General features: G+C 32.4%; 1 protein-coding gene across 1 annotated transcript; it reads right to left on the minus strand.

The window, feature by feature from the left end:
• Positions 1–6,845: 6,845 nt before the first annotated feature.
• On the minus strand, positions 6,846–7,469 carry LOC130451928 (uncharacterized). Its single transcript, XM_056791285.1, has one exon. The coding sequence runs from the start codon at positions 7,467–7,469 to the stop codon at positions 6,846–6,848; it is 624 nt and encodes a 207-aa protein (XP_056647263.1).
• Positions 7,470–18,094: the final 10,625 nt, after the last annotated feature.

An 18,094-nucleotide genomic window follows, 5' to 3' on the forward strand; every position in this document is an offset into this window, starting at 1 on the left:
GATAATGCCCCGATGCAAGGAACTACAACAGTACTTATAGACGTACACAACACATCTAGAGATCGCCAGAACAACGGCCAACGCATGTATTGTTATCTTTTAGATGTATTGTAAATAGGGAAACATAAAAGAAAATAAAGACATTTTTTAAACAAACAGTCAGTGTAATATGATGTCATCATTCGATGGAAACGCTATGTCGCTATGCGCTTGCGTGCTTTTAAACGTATGTTTAAATTAATGTTAATAATGAGATGTTTTCCTTATCTGTCAGTTGATGAATTGTAATAAATTTTCTCTTACACAAATGCTGATGCATAATTATAAACACACTGCCTTCTAATATGTTTAAGGCCTCAGCTATCTCACGCAATTTCATTTTACGATTAGATAGAACCAATTTGTGGACTTTTTTGATGTTTTCTGGAGTAACCATCTCAATTGGACGACGACCACAACGTTCACCATGATCGGTGTCTGTACGACCACGTTTAAATTCAGCAAACCAATAACAAATGGCTCTTTTATATGTATATTTGGAAGAAGACAAAATATAAAAAGAGCAAAGTTTTTTGTGGCGTTTTGTTGTGAAGTTCATCTTTGCATCTAGCTAGTAAAAAATCGCAAAGGTGAGATATGAGTCTTGCAACCTTCTGTATCTCTCGATAATTGTCTTCAGGTAACTTATTCCTTGCGAGATTATCGTATGTTTGTCCAGTTTTGTCGTCCTTCCGGTCCGTAATATCTAGTTTTTCCATTTGTTTCGTCATCTCAATTTTTTTTCGTGGATAGTAATATCCTTTTTGGATCCATTTATTTCTTTACCTGGGGGTAGTGGGATACATAGATCCCAGTGGAAACTTTTTGCGGGACATATTTAAACCAATGGTATTCATTTCAATTTTCTTTACAACAAATTTTTATGTATGAAGACTAGAAAAACAATTTTTGCACAGAGGAACATTGCAAGTTGAGCAGAAGGTTGTTGTGCGTTTTTCTCTCTTATTTTTTTCCACAACTGTGACATCTCCTACGAGTTGGTCCTTCATTTGGAAGGTGATCCCCAACATTCAATAACCATTTGGGTCATTTTAATCGTCTTCCGTATTGGCGTTTTCTAACAACCTTGGCATATTTTCGAGCCTCAGAAATCATTGACTCTGCAAGTGGAACCAGAAAATCCAGGAAAGAAATTTTCTTATGATGTGTTTCTCTCCAAATAATCCATGCATTACCGCACTGGTCATAAGCAAACGGTGAAAAACTTTTTTCTACCACTTCAAAGACTTACGATCCATGTCATAAATACCAATCAATTGGTCAGAAAGATCAACATCCCCCATGAACCTATTGTAATTGGCCTCAATTTCAGGACAAGGAATTTCCTTTTTCTTTTCTGTTCACAAAGGTCATATCATTTCCATGACACTTTGAAAGCAGCGTTACTTCTTTTGTATCTTTCCACAAAACCGCCGTAGTACCAAATTGATTATGGACAAAGTCAGCTTCACCCCTGTTTCTTTTCTTTTTTTCGAATTTTGGCATGTTTCTACGATTGCCAATCACTGTACCAACATAAGCAAATGGAGAGTTGTTAATTAATTTCGTCGACGTGAAAAACCGATCAAAACATTAACTAACCTCTGGATCTTTTAAATACTATTTGGGAAGAGGTGATTCATTTATTAGTATTAGATATTGCCAACCTCTTCAAAGCATTTAGATTGTGTAAATCATACTCATCAACATGCATATTTAGTATTTTACAACAATGTCTGAAGGAGCCGCTTCATCTAAATATTCATAAATTGAATTATTACACTTATTTGAAACTTTAAGTGCTTCTAAGAGTAAGACTAACTCTTGTAAGTAACAAGAAGAATGTTCTAATAATGTCACTGTTATTTCAGTTCCAATAAAAAAGAAATAGGAAACCAAAATGTATACTGATGAATTACCAGAAGTAAGGGACCTATTGGGTACTTCATTTTGTAAGTACTTTGTGGTAGCGAAAAACTAATTTAATAAAAAAATGCGTCAAGTTTATTCATGAAAATGGAGACAGATTTTTAAAATTTAAATTCATCAAAATCATTTTTTACCATCCCATTACTCAAGAAAAGCCTTTTACATTAGCCTACATAATGTTGTTATAGAGTAGAGTGAGTTTACTAATTCAATCAACTGACGATCTTAAATGATAGTATACTCGGTAATATTTTTGTGTTTTGTACAAAACACATAGAGACAAACGGAAAACATCGAAACAGGCGTCAAACAGTGTAATAGTAAGTGTGGTAATATTAGTAGTACATGTATTGGATTTCTCAATGTGAATATTCTTCTTATTTTCATAGTATCTTTTAAGGACTTTACTTTTGTAATATGTTCATTCAACAAATTTTCGGCAGCTGTCTGTATGTCCTCAGTGTCCATTCATTGTACAATCAACATGTATACCATAAGTTTTACATATATTTATTGTATTTAAATATTTACCTCTATTATTCGATTCACTTTCCCCATTTTGCTTTCTATCAGCATCTTCATTTCCTTAATGTTTCTTCTACACTTGTCAATTTGTCACTGTGCAATTCATTTAAAGGAAGACTACGAAAAAGAAGAAGAGGATAAGAAAGAAGTAGAATAGCAGAAAGATATTTTTGAGTGACAATGTCGTGATTTTTAAGAAAATTTTCTGTTAGAATTCAAATTTCCGTTCTAATTTGTAATAAAAATTTGTTAATTTTCTCAATAAAGTTTGTTGAAAAATCCTATTTTTTCACTTGTTTTATGCAAATCATTATTTATGCCAAATTTTATCATTTTAATACCTTTTCCTTAAATTTCCAATTATATTGTCTTAAAGCGTCATAAATATGAGTAATTCCGTGATTAACATGTTGAACGCAGAGCCAAACATGTTTATGTCCCCGTCAATTTGATGCCCAATTCTATTTGGCACAAAAATTTCATAAATATGACTAAATGCATTATTTAATTGTCAACACGTTAACTGTCAAGCCGATAATTTTTCTTATGTCCAAGTCAATCAATTTTATTTATTTTCCAATAAAACAACTTGAAATTAGGAATTTTTTTCGTGTAATTTCGATGCACAAATCAAAGATTTTCAACATTTTTTCCCGCCACAATTAGGGGAGAATATTGTTTCGTATCGTAAAAACAATAGATAAAACAACAGTGAGCGAAAAAATACTCAAACTAAAAAAATTTGGTTGTTGTATTATACTTGTATTTTCTAAAATTAATATATAGATATACTCTATATGTCTATATATCTATATCTCTATATATCTTCTATATGATACGTTTTAGACACCACATGAAGCCACCATTTAATAACTGGAATAAGCTTAATTGAGGTACAATCTGCGAAACGGTTTTTGTTGGCAAAAAGCTTGAAGAAGCCTATGGACATTTAGCGTTAGTGTATGAAATATTTTTTCTTAATTTCAAAACTTTCCCATTTTCTAAACAATTCTCAATGGCAAACAGAAACATCATCTAAATAGTTTTAGTTTGAAAATAACAAGGTATAAGACATCAATCAAATCAAAATATGAGACAAATTCACTTTATTTACAATCCAAATTACAAATCTAATGATATGAATAATCAATATCTAGGAAAATTTAAATACCCGGATCTGATCGACGGCTATTGAACAAAGACATAGAACATAATCCCAAAGCTTTTGGCGAACATTATCTAATCAAAGTGTATTTCGAACTAGAGTTTCCATAGATAATCCAATTGTTTTATCCTAATTTCACAAAATCTGGTTGCAATTGTGAAGAATCAGCGATCAATGTCCAATTTGGCGGAGAATTAATTGAACTACTCATATTTATGGTTGTTATACTAATAGATGGAGTATTGTCAATATTCTCAGCAGTTCTAGAATCACTAATTTCATTCATTATTTATTCTGCTACTTTTTTATTTTTTTCTGTATCCTTATATTCTGCTTGATTGCGATTGGTTTTTTCTATCTGATCACCAGATGCAACATTTTCCTACAGACAAATTTAGAAATTACTATATTTAAAATTGGTATTTTCATCTTACCTTTTCATTCGCAAAGTTATCCTCAAATCCACTTGATGAATGACTGGCTTTTCCACTACATTCACTTTGTGATTGCTCTTCTTCTAATAGACTTTCCCGTTGTTAATACATTTGTACTAACTATAATTATCGAAATTCAATTAGTTTACCTATCTATTTAGGTTAAAGATCATTATTGGAGATATCTTTGGCTACATTTTCCAATTATTCATACTTATCTAATTCGAATTTATGTATGATTGTATCATTGTTTTTGACTTCTGCTTTCCTCATAATCTTTCAACATCCGAGTAATGATTTTAACTTTAAATTATTCACCGAATTCCACACCTCCATGTATTTCAATTTTATTCCAGAGTCGATATATATTATTCGAGTATCCTATAATCTGAAATTTCATATTTATCTTGTCTATTTTTGAGGTTTTCTGTAGATTTTTGGATTAAAAACAATGGATCATAACACATAATACACTGAGAACGTTGAAGCAATCTTAACGACAGTTTGTTATTGTTTTCCCGCAGCCGAAAGCAAACATGATATTATTCGAACATAGAAGTGCCATGAAAAAGGTAAAAATTGAGTTTTAAAAAATTGATATAAACATATGATTCCATTATAGCTAGTTTGAAAGAAAATGAAATATTTCGAGATATATGTATTAAGATAGTTTCAAAAATAATAAATTAATTCAATTATATATTTTGTTGTTGGACTAAGTGCTTTTTAAATTATTTATTTTGCCAATCTATTACGAGAGTTAAAAATATCAAATTAATCAATAAAAATTAAAACAAATTCAGCTGTAGCACCTGCATTATGGAAATATGTATTAATATCTGTTCTCGATAAATAAAGAAGGGTATCTGGTGTAGTTTTAATTAAAATTTGGGTTGCCAATTTAACTTTCATTTTTTCCTTTTTATAAAAAGTATGACTTGTTTTAATTTTCGTCCCCAACATAAGTCCTTCATTAACGTGAGGTTGCTTGGGTGATGGGATGGTTAAAAAATGTTTTTAAAAAATTTAAATTTGAAAAATCTACTCCTAAAGACTTAACCCTTTGCCAATTGGTCATGGTACCATCAAATTTCATTGACAAAACTTTTACCCAACTTTTATGTTTTTATGTCTTTTAGTTATGATGGTATTTGCTTCTGATTCAGCTCGTCTTCTTTCATTTTGCCACCTAGGGCACGCAAAAAAGGTATGATAAACATCGTCCTGTTCATTGCCACAATACTGGCAAAGTGGCGAGTCTTTTATTTTGAATCTGCAGAAGTATGCTGCAAAGCATCCATGTCCACATAATAGCTGGGACAAGGCGTACGTTATCTCCCCATGTCCTCTCTTGTGCCAAGGTTTAAGTTCCGGTATGAGTCTTTTGGTCCAAGCGCCCAAATGGTGTGTTGCTTCCCATTTTCTTTGCCATTTAGTTAGCGTGTTTTCTTTTTCTGTTGTTTTAACTGCTTGCTCTTTTCCATGTGTGGCGGTTCTCTCGTTCAGCAATAGGTCTATGGGTATTATACCCGCCAATACTAATATTTCCTCGGTGGATACAGTACGGAACGCACTGCATATGCGGATAGCTAGTTTTCTCTGTATCTTGAGGAATATAGATCTATACTTCAGATGTTTCAGAGATTCTTGCCATACTGGTGCAGCGTACAGCATAATCGAGTGGGCTACCGCCGACAGCAGTTTGCGCTTACTTGACGATGGTCCCTCTCTTTTCGGCATCAGGCGGCTAAGTGCCACTATCGTCGTTTCAGCCTTACGGCTTGTGTTTACAATATGAGCCTTCATTTTAGCGCCCTGATCGAAGAATACCCCTAGGTATTTAGTTTGTGGTTGAGTGAAGACCGGTGTGTCTATTATATCGATAGTCACCTGTTTAACAATCTTTCTATCCACCAGCAAAGTTGCCTCTGTTTTTTCTTTGTCACAGCTACGATTTCGTTCTCCGTCTTCCCACTCGCTACTACCGCCAAGTCGTCAGCGAATCCAATAAGCACATTTTTGACATCCAGCATTGTTTTCTATTCTGATGTACATTTTGTTTTGCTTTATTTACCTCTTCCATTACTCTCAGCATAGCGTCTATGGTCGATTTCTTTTTCACAAATCCAAACTGTGTATCAGCAAGGCCTCCTGTTCTGCAGATTTCTTCAACTATTCTTTCTTTTATAAGGTGCTCTAGTAGTTTTCCCATGCAGTTTATTAGGCACAGCGGTCTGTATGTGAGTTTTGATTGTCCTTCTTCACGTGGTTTTTCTATGAGCAGCAATTTGGCGGTTTTCCAGATATCTGGGAATTCGCCCTTCAGGATTTGCTGGTTCATTACATTCAGACAGATTGGCGAAAGTCTTTGTGCGACACATCTAATTATCTCCGGTGGTATATGGTCGGGTCCTGCAGCCCTTTTTAATTTGATCCTGTTTGAAGCTCGATCCAGCTCTTCTGCCGAGAATAGTGTCCCGTACCTCAGTGGTACTCCACTTAGTTTTCTGGTGTTGTGGGAACAGCTTCTTAGCTTCGTCAAGCATGAGTTCTTCTGACAACGCAGGAGGTGATCTCAAGCTCAGTTTATTCATCACTATCTTGTATCCCAGTCCCCATGGGTCTTCTTCAACTTCTTCAATGACCCTTTTCCATTTAACCTGTTTTGGTCTTAGGATGGCGTTCTTTAGCCGCGCTCTTTCTTCTTTGTAGGCTTGCCGAGATGTATCTTTTTGTTCTTGCGGTATATTAGGTCATATTTCTCTTCCGTGTAAGGCATTTTTACCGAGTTTCGCGATTTCCGCTGACCACCAGTAAGCTGGTTTTTTCCTGTCACTTGGGATACCCTTTCGTTGGAATGTATTATCACATGCATGGCTGATGTTCTCAATTAATCTCTCTGGCTTTAAGGTTTGTTCTCTTGGTGGTAATTTGCTTCGCAGTTCATTTATGAAGTAATCCATTTGTGTCGTATCCACCCTCCAGCCGCGGCTCTTAATCTTCGTTCTTACGCTATCTTTCTTAATAGCTATATCAAAATAAATGTAATTGTGGTCTGTAAGATTTTCCTCTTCAGACACTCTCCAGTTCGTTACTAAAGGCGCTATATTGGTTGCCGCGAATGTTATATCGATAATGGAACAGCTTTGGCCTCTACGGAAGGTAGGTTCACATCCGGTGTTCAGTGAAATTAAGTTTAGTTCTGAGGCCCATTCAGAAAGAATATCTCCTCTAGAATCATTTGATGTTGAGTTCCACATCATTGATTTCGCGTTAAAGTCCCCGTAAATCAGGCACTTATTTTTCCGTGTAGCTATACTATTTTTCAGTTCATTCAGTAAATGTTGGAACTCTTCGAGCCTTATATTTGGCGACATATAACAGCTATATATAGTGATTTTGATGCAGTCAATCCAGACAAATAAATTTCCCTGTCCCCAACCTTGTATCGATATGTGCTTGCTTGCTGGTAAGCAAATTGCTGCATCTATATTAATATCTATGTACCAGCCTCTCTAAAGGGCACTTTAGGGAAAGTGGCCTATGACCGGGGATGTTGCATTGTACGCAGTGAGCTTCTTTCATGCAGTCTTTTTTCTGGTGGTTATCTCCCCCACATTGTATGCACAGTCATGTTCTAACAGGGCCCTTGAAGAATTTGGCCATATGACCAATTTCCCAGCATCGATGACACGAGTCCACTCTCATCCTTTCTCTCACACTGCAGTTGACCAAACCAATTCTTATTTTGCCCATTTTGTGTAGGCTATCGACAGTTTCTTTTGGTATAAAGACGGTAGCTGCTTGTGTCCCACCATAGTCAGGCCTCAAAGAGCTAACTCTTATGTCTCCTGTTGGTTTTCTTCCCTTGTCGATGTCTCTGATAGCAGCTTCCACTTCTTGTTTGCTAGTGACAGCATCAATGTTCTTAATATGGACTATATATATATATATATATATATATATATATATATATATATATATATATATATATATATATATATATATTTAAATACATCGAAAGGTTCCTAATTCTAGGTCTCTTCTGTTTCAAAATTAGTATTTTTGTGATAGTTTTTAAAAGGTAGATTTTGAAGTTTCGACTTTTCTTTAAGTCTATCAAAATATGATTTGGACACTGACCATTTGCTTATTTATATTGATATAAATTATAATTTTGAAACAGAAGAGACCTAAAATCAAGAACATTTAGAAGTATTTATAAATCAAAAGGTCTAAGAAACAAGATATTGAAGAAGGATAAGATGAGGGGATGGACTAATGATTTAACTTTAATAGAAAATCAAGAAAAATATAGAATAGCTAACACTATATATCACGAAAGAAGTAATTAGAAGATAATTAGAAGAAATCAATAACGGTATTCCAGCAGAGCTAATATAGTCACATACATGTCTTTCAAGATCAATATTTCACTCACTCCTGATAAAAATCTGGAATGATGAGAGTATTCTCCTCGGGAATAAATCCTAAACTAAGTAATCTCATGGTAGAACTGGGATAGTGTTGAGTTGAAATTGTAATGAAAAAATATCCACATGACCCATTTCGTTAAACCACAAACTGAAAACGTGCGAGAAAGACTCATTAAGTAAATAAAAAAGAAATAAAAAAAGTTAAACCAAATAAAAAAAAAGACGAAAGTATGGTCAAATCGTTTGACATAGATGAATCAACAACAACCAAAGAAAATAAAACATTTTGGGTATCCTATACTCCCCACTAAAATCCTCCAAACATATTAGAATAAAACAACACAATATGTTATGCGAAGTGAATAACTCTCAAAACAAACTTTATTAAAAACGTTAGAGCAACTTTATTGGAATAAACAAATGATAGTTATACTTTAGCCCAATTTTATTGGGATACATAAATGTTAGTTATAAGTTAGCCAAACTTTCTGGGGATACATAAATCATAGTTATAGTTTAGCCCAACTTTATTGGGATACATAAATAATAGTTATACTTTAGCCCAACTTTATTGAGATACATAAATGATAGTTATACGTTAGCCCAACCAGGTTTGAATCACAGTCCCACCAAGGTTAGGACACTTGGTGGCTCCTCGAGAAAGTCTTGAGATTAAAATTTGTTATAATACAAGTATATAGAAAAGAAATTCTTTAATAAAACTGAATTTGCATTACAAGTAATTTCTTGTTGAAGCACGAGAGAATTCTTTTTCGAATTTATCCTTGGAGAAACGGGAAAAACTACACACAAACTCGATATTCCTTGGGAGTAAACAAAATATTCGCAAGAGTTATTATGAAATGTTAAATTTCTGTTACGAAGCTTTAGTGAATTGAAATGCCCGCTTTGTTTGCTTAACGATTTGACAAGTGCTATTCGTAAAATGTAAAATTCCTTCCAATAATATATCAACAAACGGAAACTTCACTTATTCACTTACAAAGTTTTCTCCGACTAATTGTACAATCAATTGTACCTTTATTCGATTTAGTAACTCCAAGGAATTAATTTTTTTCTAATGTTATTGTTCATTCATACTTTTGAATAATCAACTGGACAATCTGTTTACTATTCAGTTCTCAGTAAAGCGTTAATTATCTTTTGAGATTTTCGTTATTGCACGAACAGTTTCATAAATTCAAAGCCCAGTTGGTTTTTTATCAATTCTGTTTCGCACGATTTATAAGATATTTTATCACAATTCCCAGAAAAAATATAAAAGCTCCTTAATAATATATTTTATCGTGAAACAAGTTAATTAAAGATCAAACAACTTGAGGTAGACAATCCAAACAAGTTTTTATAGGCGTTTATTGTATTTATTTTTGAAAAAAACTTACATGGTAAACGAAGCTGTGTTTGAGAAAGCTTTCTGAAAGGATGAGATCTGATATCAGCTCTTTTGGATTCTCTCTAATTAATTAAAAGGCCAATTTCAAGCATTATTTCGAGATAAATTGCACAGTCCAAAAGCTCAACTGTCTTCATTAACAAAAATAAAGATTAATAACGTCGTAAGACCGAATTCAGTATCAAAATGGATCGTGTTGAACAATGGGCTTTGATTTAATTATTGAGTGAACTTCAAATCAAAAGTTCTTAGGTTTATATAATCTACAAATGAACATTTTTGAAATTTGAAAAATCCTTTCTGCTCAAGAAACGTCAAGTATTTAATTCTTTTTTTTTATTGGGTAATTCAAAAATGGCAATGAATGCGCATCGTAGTTTTATAACCCAACGGCTTTTGGGATGCTATTACGTTTAAACGAATACCAGTTTAAAACTCAAAATTCAATTAATTTTTGATCTTCATACGATGTAATTTTTGATCAAACTCGAAATTGTCAGAAATATCATGAGGCTTTGAATACTACGAGGTATATCCAAAACTTAAGCTCCGTTTTTTATATCATTTAGTAGCAGTGCTTTGATCGCAGCTCCGACATGATTATTAACATTTGATAGTTGCAAAATTCAGTTTTGTGGTCACGTATATTTCTGACACAACAACCTGAGAAATCGCGCGCGGAGTTGTGCAAACAAAAGCTAATGGTTTCCCTCGTTAACACAGTTATAATAATTTAAAAAATCCCTTACGGCTCAAAGTCCCGCAGATTTTTCTACAAATAGAGTTCATTGTATTAAACATCCGTAAGAAAAATATTTTTTTAGTCTGTTATAATCTAATTTTAAGCAAAATTCTATCATGTTTTTTTAAAATTTAGGAAAATACGTAAATTTTTTTTTGAGGGGCTATTTAAAGACAAAAGTTTATGATACATTTATGTAAGAAACAATGAAAAAAGAGAATGAAAATAAAAGTTTGATAATCGAGAGTAATGATCCAAAGATATTAGATGGTGTGAAGTTTGATATGGAAAGAAAAGGGATGTGCAACTAGGGGTTAATAACTATAGATAGGTACAAATGGAAGGTATTGGTGAATAAGCTTAATTTTGAGGATGAACTTACTTTGAAAGGGGCTTGAAAAGAAACTGCCGGAGCTTTGGTACTAAATACAAATAATCGTAATAGTTTAAGAAATTGTATAATAATGTTTCTGAATATCTACATTTTGTGCTTTAATTAACAAAACTCTTTCGCTATTCTTAGTTGTATCCTTAACATTTTCTTTTTTATAAGAAAAGTCACCATCTTCAGACGTATCGGTATTACTATCCGTAGCGTGTGACTCATTTCTCAAAGTTTCCATAATTTTGCGTTTATAACTCAAAGGACCCGGTTTAATTGCATCGCAAAAGCAACGCTTCTCTTTTCTCAACCTAGACATATCGGTTTTCAATTTATATCAATATTTGACATACGAATGCGATAATGTCAAATTTAACTGAAATAACCCCAAGAAAATATTTTGTTTTTTACAATTGACTATTTGTTTCCAACATAATTATTATAACCTTGAAATATTTTTCTTCTTTTTTATACTAATAAAAATAAAGGGATTTCCCCCCCAAAAAAGTAATAAAAGTCTACAAGCTATATAAATGTGTTGAAATCCTCCACGGTCTCCCGGAGTCCGAATGGTGGCTTTCCGGATTTCGAGATAACTAATGTAAATACATACTGAGGAACCCAATCTTTATGTGGGATGTCTACAGATCCTCGTTTTCTGTTCCATACGCTTCCAGGTGGTATCTGACACCTCCAGAGAATATAGATAGAGCATCAAGCAACTAGATGACTTTCTTATTACATTCAACATATTTTCTCTGATTTTAACTTTCCGCATGAGTTTTGCCTGCGTAGATTGTCCCAGAAACGTCTATCTACCACCATCTTCAACGGTTTCTTTATGATTCTGTAGCTAATACCACAGACTAATTCAGGTTCGATAAAGGGTATGCTTGCTACTATTTTAGAGATTCTGTCAGTTATTTCGTTACCCTCTAATACAATGTGTCGCGGAATCCATTGCAGGGTAGTAGTTTAGATATTAGAGCTCTAATCGCTGCTTGATTGAAAAATGCTTGATGTTTTGCCCAGATTTCCAAAATATTTGATACATTAATAGTTTTCTTAAAGTCATATTTCAGGTTTGGTTATTTTTTTGCTAATTCCGTCTCTGAACCATCTGGTTGACTATCTAACTTTGTAATTCAATTCTAAGGATGTTGTATTTAGAAATATTTTCTTCTAAAGTTTAGTAAAGGAATTCAAGGACGTTGATCTATAAACATAAAGTTTTATCACGTTTTCGAACCGCCTTTTCAGTCAGCAAAAGACGATGTAGACTAGTTTCAATTTTATATGACTTATACTTTTTCAATATGCATGGCGCCATACCCTACAACTAGAAAATACATGTGAGTAGGGTTCAACTTAAATAATCGTTTTTCTAAGTGGAATTAAATGATTATAGTACAAGATGTAAATTTTCACTTGCAGAAGAAAAATGTTCATTGATAATCGCCTTTTTTGAGAAGAAACAGTTAGTTCTTAAGGTGGAAACATTTTCCATAATATTAAAATTTGGATTTAAAACGACGTATTAGTTGATAAGAAACAAATAATAAATGATTCTGTTGTTTGTTGTTGGAGACGTTGATAGATTTTGATAGGAAAATAATAATTAGAGTAGAGGATAGAAGTTTTAATAGGATCTGAAGTATAGCAGATATTATCTCGTTAGATCATCCTTTTTGATAACCGCGTTTTATAGAAAAACGTCCCCGGAACAGATCTAATTAAATACGTATATGTTTTAATCATCAGTTGTAGTAATTACAGAAAAAGTAAAACTATAAAATGCTCTGAATTTATTTAGATATAGAATAAGTGAAAATTTATGAAAATATTAAAAATTATTTTCAAAGAAAAAATTAAAATAAAGTAGTTGACTGTGTTTTTATATGAAAAACTAATTTGATTTACATCCTACAGAATAGGATTTTTTTTCCTTTACAGAACGGTAAAAAGTGAAAAGATATAACTAAATAATGAACATTTTAGAGTGTTATATGAAGTTGTAGACAAGTTTGTAATTGCCGTGAAAACATACTTCGTTCTCTAAACTTCGTAATTTTCGGTCTTACTATTTTTCTAAGTTTTACCCCAAACGCGGCGTCTCTTAACCACGGCAATTAGAAAGTTTTCACACCAAAAAATTTCCAATAAAAACCAACAAAACTAGTTGAATTCCAACTAAAAATTCCATGTTCATCTACAATTTTTTTCTCAAGATTCTTGTCTGAATAATTACATCAAAAACAATTTAAGATAACTCCATATTCGATGTTCATCATAATTCCTCATGAAGATTTGACAAAACTCCAAACGTCTCTCCGAATCAACTCTTAAGAGCTCGTGGAGAAGTTGAAGCTTGATGGAGAAGTTTATCCGAGTTGTCCAAGGATCAAAAACCTTCTGAAGAAATCCCAAAAATATGTAACCAGTGAAGGTTATTACCTTATATTCGAACCGCACTCGTATTAAAAGATTACAATTCATCAGCACATAAATTTTGGTTGATAATTTTTGGAACAAAAAAAATGATAGTTCGATGAAAAACGGTTTATCTCGATTTCTGGCAGTCTTATAGAAGTCTTATAGAAAAAAGTTAAATGACAAAGATGTAAAAAATTAAAAGATCTATAACTTTTATTTCAAAATTTTTTTCACATAAACTCAAAATTTAATCGAAATTTGTGTTTGCTTTTCACGTAAAAAAACCCACATTCTAATATCTAGTTCTACAACAATAATTGACAGTTTATTTATCAAAATTGACAGATCTGTTTTGACACCTGTCATAATCACTGATTCGTTTACTATAATAATGAACATGAATATATTAAGAAGAACAACCAACTATACTTCCACGCAAACGGAATGTACATTCCCCATAGTACTTTTGGAGAAATTACCTCGTGTACCACCAAGACATTCTTTACGTAGGAAAAGTCTTAATACCAACGATTCGATCGTTATAACTAAAAGTAAATCGTGCCTAATCCGTAAATCACCTTCACATCATAGTAATTTTGCTAAATCCATAAAGAAGAATCAGTCGGTGAATTCCACGTTGACCGACATTGATAAACCGATAATAGCTAAATCGAAGAAAACCGTTAGATTCGTGAGTCCAGTTGAAAGAAGCGCTGAAGATTTGAATGTATCTATCATGTTAAGCGAACCTTCTAGTTGTAAACAAGAAATCTTAAACTGGGTACTATTATTGAAAATGATGACGAAGATACGACAGTACCTCAACTAGAAGTAGCTTTCGATGAAGACGCAGTCGATACTTCTAATCGTAAAGAAAAACCAGACAATGATTCCGAAAATGTAGATGATGTTGGAATAGTTACTATTAGAGCTCATACTGTTATTATTATAATATTATAATAAATTTATTTAAATATATATATTTTGTTTTTTTTGAACATTATACAAAATTATAGTTTCGGACATCGCCGTTACTTTAACAGCTTCATTCTTCCACCGTCTGCAACTTTTATTACGAATTTCCATGTTCTATATAAAAGTACACTGAGAAACATATAACAAATTAAATTACCCACTCTATCTTTTTTATTGTTGATATGACGAAAAAAAATTATTCTTTATAAAATGTTCTGCGTGGTTTAAAATCTAAAATGAAATCAACAGATTTAAAAAAAATTTCACTCTTATACGAGATTTGATGAATAATATGAATTTCATTCAGCTTAACCTAACAAAAGAGCAGTTTGATAAAAAATCGGTCAAATTAGAAAGTGTACAATATGGATCCCGCGTTTGCGCACATTGAAACAAAACCATCGACGCGAAGATGTTTCCATCGATCGTTTAACAATGTTTCACAGAAATAGAATCGTTTTATATGTTATAGATGAAACGTGGGTTCATAACAACGTCCTCGAGATTGGGTTTCATCACCGAATTCGTCAACATTCTGTAGTTAGTTTAATCTACATCGAAAATCGTAGTAAACAACACGTTAGCCATTAAAAAGTCAAACTTTATGATGACAATGACAGATTTGACATATTCACATCAGTGTTGCCGTATCACGAAACTTAAGTATCTATCAAATAACTCTGTTAAACAGGGTTGATCAGAACGCGGAAAATATATCAAAATTAATTTATACATTATCGTTTTTGGATGTTTTTTTTTGTGATAAAATGTAATGTATACCAGTTGTTATTACATTTTCAATTATTCAAAATGCATATTTATTCCTCTCGCTATGAAAAGATGGATACATAAACACGAACCAATCAACTCTAATTGAAAAAGTGTCGTAGAAAATAAATGCAAAAAAGCGGGCGTGCACCATAAAAAAAGCAAATTGATGTGAATCGGGGCGTGATTACTTAACCGATAAACGTGTTTGCTTTTCTATATTTTTCTAAAAATTTGTTCTATCCATTATGAGCAATTGTTTTTGATTTTTTTATCGTTTTCAACATATAGAGGGTGATGAATTTTAGGTTGGAACTCAACAACAACGAAAGTACCATTTTTTAAAATAAATTTTACACTGTTAAATATTTTTCTTTGACTTAGTTTAACGTAAGACTTACACGTTACTTTTATTTTTGTATATTTTTGTACGTTTTTAGACGTTCTTTTATTAAATTTTACTACTAACTACATATTTAGTATGACATTATTTTTTTTAAAATAGTTTTAAAAAAGTTTTTTAAAATAAAAGACTTCAAAAATCAAGAAAACTTAGAAGTATGAACATATTAAAAGGTCTAAAAAATAAGAAAGTAAATAAACTTATACACAAGTCAGGCAAAGCTTTCGAAAAATCAGATATCTATGCGGGAGGTTTCGAGGGCGTAAATGCTCTTAGAATAAACAGTTTATCTTCAGTTTCTGAAGATGATATAACTTGGTTATCGAAACGCGCGTCAATCTACATCGGCGTGAACAATGTATTTAGTCTGCTTGGTTATATAGCCACTGCTTTTTATAAATAAATCCCTTGCAGTACGCTGTATATCAAAATAAACTTGTACATTTCGAACAAACAGTATGTAATGAATTAAAAACCGAAATTGCAGGATATGTCTCCTAGTCAAAAACAGATATTTTAAATTTCAAAAAGTCATAAAAAAACATCACGAACACCTAATAAAACGAACAATATCCAGTAGAAAGTTTGAATATCAAATTTTATACAACAAATATTGGAACATAATAATTCATTCAGTTTTACGAATTGAGAAACGTAATTGGCTAAAAATCGATTATGATCGATTATTCGAGTGGTAATCGTTTTGATTGTCAAGATATCCCAAAGCGTTTCATACACAATGAAATTCGAATGTCCAGAAAAGTGGCTTAAAATATAAGGAGTAGACATGTCTAGGTCAGGCTAGGTACTTGTGGGAGCAACCACTCCACTGAAAATTTCTCTAAAACGACCTCGTTGAGAAATTTTTTATTTGGAATATTTTTCGCAACGTATTTTATTTTGGGGGATATTTGATGTCTCCCTTTTTTCCAGGACGTACATGAAGTTCTAACGGAGTGTAAAACTTTACGTTGTATACGTTTTTATTAATTCATCCTCCCAAATAAATAAAAGCGTGGAGGGAAAAAAGTTGGAAATGGAAAACAAAAGGTGAACCTCCTCATCGGCTTTATAAACTGTGTTACAGAGAAATTTTGTTGTAGCTGTTCATTAAATTAGATCGTTGATAAAATTATTGTTGATTTGATAGTCGAAATTATTCCATTTTGAAAATGGACGTTCACATGTATTGTTTGATATATAAAATAATCTCGGTTCTTATTTTCCTTATAGGTTATGTATTTCTGGTTCCTAGAAATCCACCAATATTTTTTTATGATAACTGACAATTTATTTTTGGGAAAAACGGTTTCTATAAACAAATTTCGTTTGTTTTTTCGAATACGACAGTTCTGAAAACCAATGGTTTATTTTTGGAAAACAAAGTTTCTGAAGACCAATTTTGGTTTGTTTGGAAAAATAAAATTTGTACAAATAAAATTTGGTTTCTAATTGCAAAAGAAGTCTACTGTGACAATATTTTTTTGTTTTCGAAAAACAAAGTTTCTAAAGACGAATTTTGTTTTTTATCGAAATGGCAATTCCCGAAGTCGAATTTTGGTTTGCTGTTTGAAAAACAAAGTTTGGAAAATTGAAGTTTGTACGAACAAATTTTGATTTCTAATTGGAACAAAAAGTTTCTTAAGACAAATGTCTATTTTTCGACTCACCAATTGGTTTTAAACGAACGAAAGAAAGTTTTCACTAGAAAACAGAACCATGTTCTAAATGAAACTGTTTACTTATGTAAAATGCGAGAAGAAAAAGATGAACCCTTTTTGATCTTGAAGTTCTGTTCGGGAAAGACGTGCCTTGGTAGCTGATTCCTCGGAATTGCACTTCTCCATTAATAGTAATCCCCTAGTCTCTACCTGTCGAATAAGTCTTGGAGAAACTGCTCTAGGTCAGATTTTGTTGGATAAAGTTGATCGAATTTGGACCTCGTAGAATCACTATCGATTTTTGATCTTAAAATTACTTTGTACAGCTTACTCAGCTAAATCGACAACATTCACAAATACACTGATGGATTCGCGTATATATAACCATGTTGTCGTCTACAAAAACTGAAGTCAAACATTTCAGTGAATTATCATTATAACAATCGTCGTTTTATGTAAATTCCTCTCATACAATATATTTATTTTCTAAATCACATCGACAATCGTTCTATTGGTAACAAATTCTGCGAGTCCAGATTGAAAGAGATTAAAAAAAGTTATTTTCTGACGTATATTCCATATATCTGACGATAAAACGGGAATGGTTTGGAAGTTGATACGGGACCTCGTTGTAATGCGACTAATTTACGGTTTTCCAATGACGATGGTCCCCTTAATAAGAGTCGGAAATAACTACTAAACTAAGTTATCTTATGGTAGAACTGAGACAGTGTTTAATTTGAAATTGCAATGAAAAAAATATCCACATGACCCATTTCGTTATACCC

Source organism: Diorhabda sublineata, chromosome Y (genome assembly GCF_026230105.1).
Source record: "Diorhabda sublineata isolate icDioSubl1.1 chromosome Y, icDioSubl1.1, whole genome shotgun sequence".
Taxonomy (NCBI): Eukaryota; Metazoa; Arthropoda; class Insecta; order Coleoptera; family Chrysomelidae; genus Diorhabda; species Diorhabda sublineata.

Coding starts and splice junctions, on each gene's coding strand:
- LOC130451928 (XM_056791285.1), bottom strand. CDS start 7,469: ATGTCGCCAAATATAAGGCTCGAAGAGTTCCAACATTTACTGAATGAA.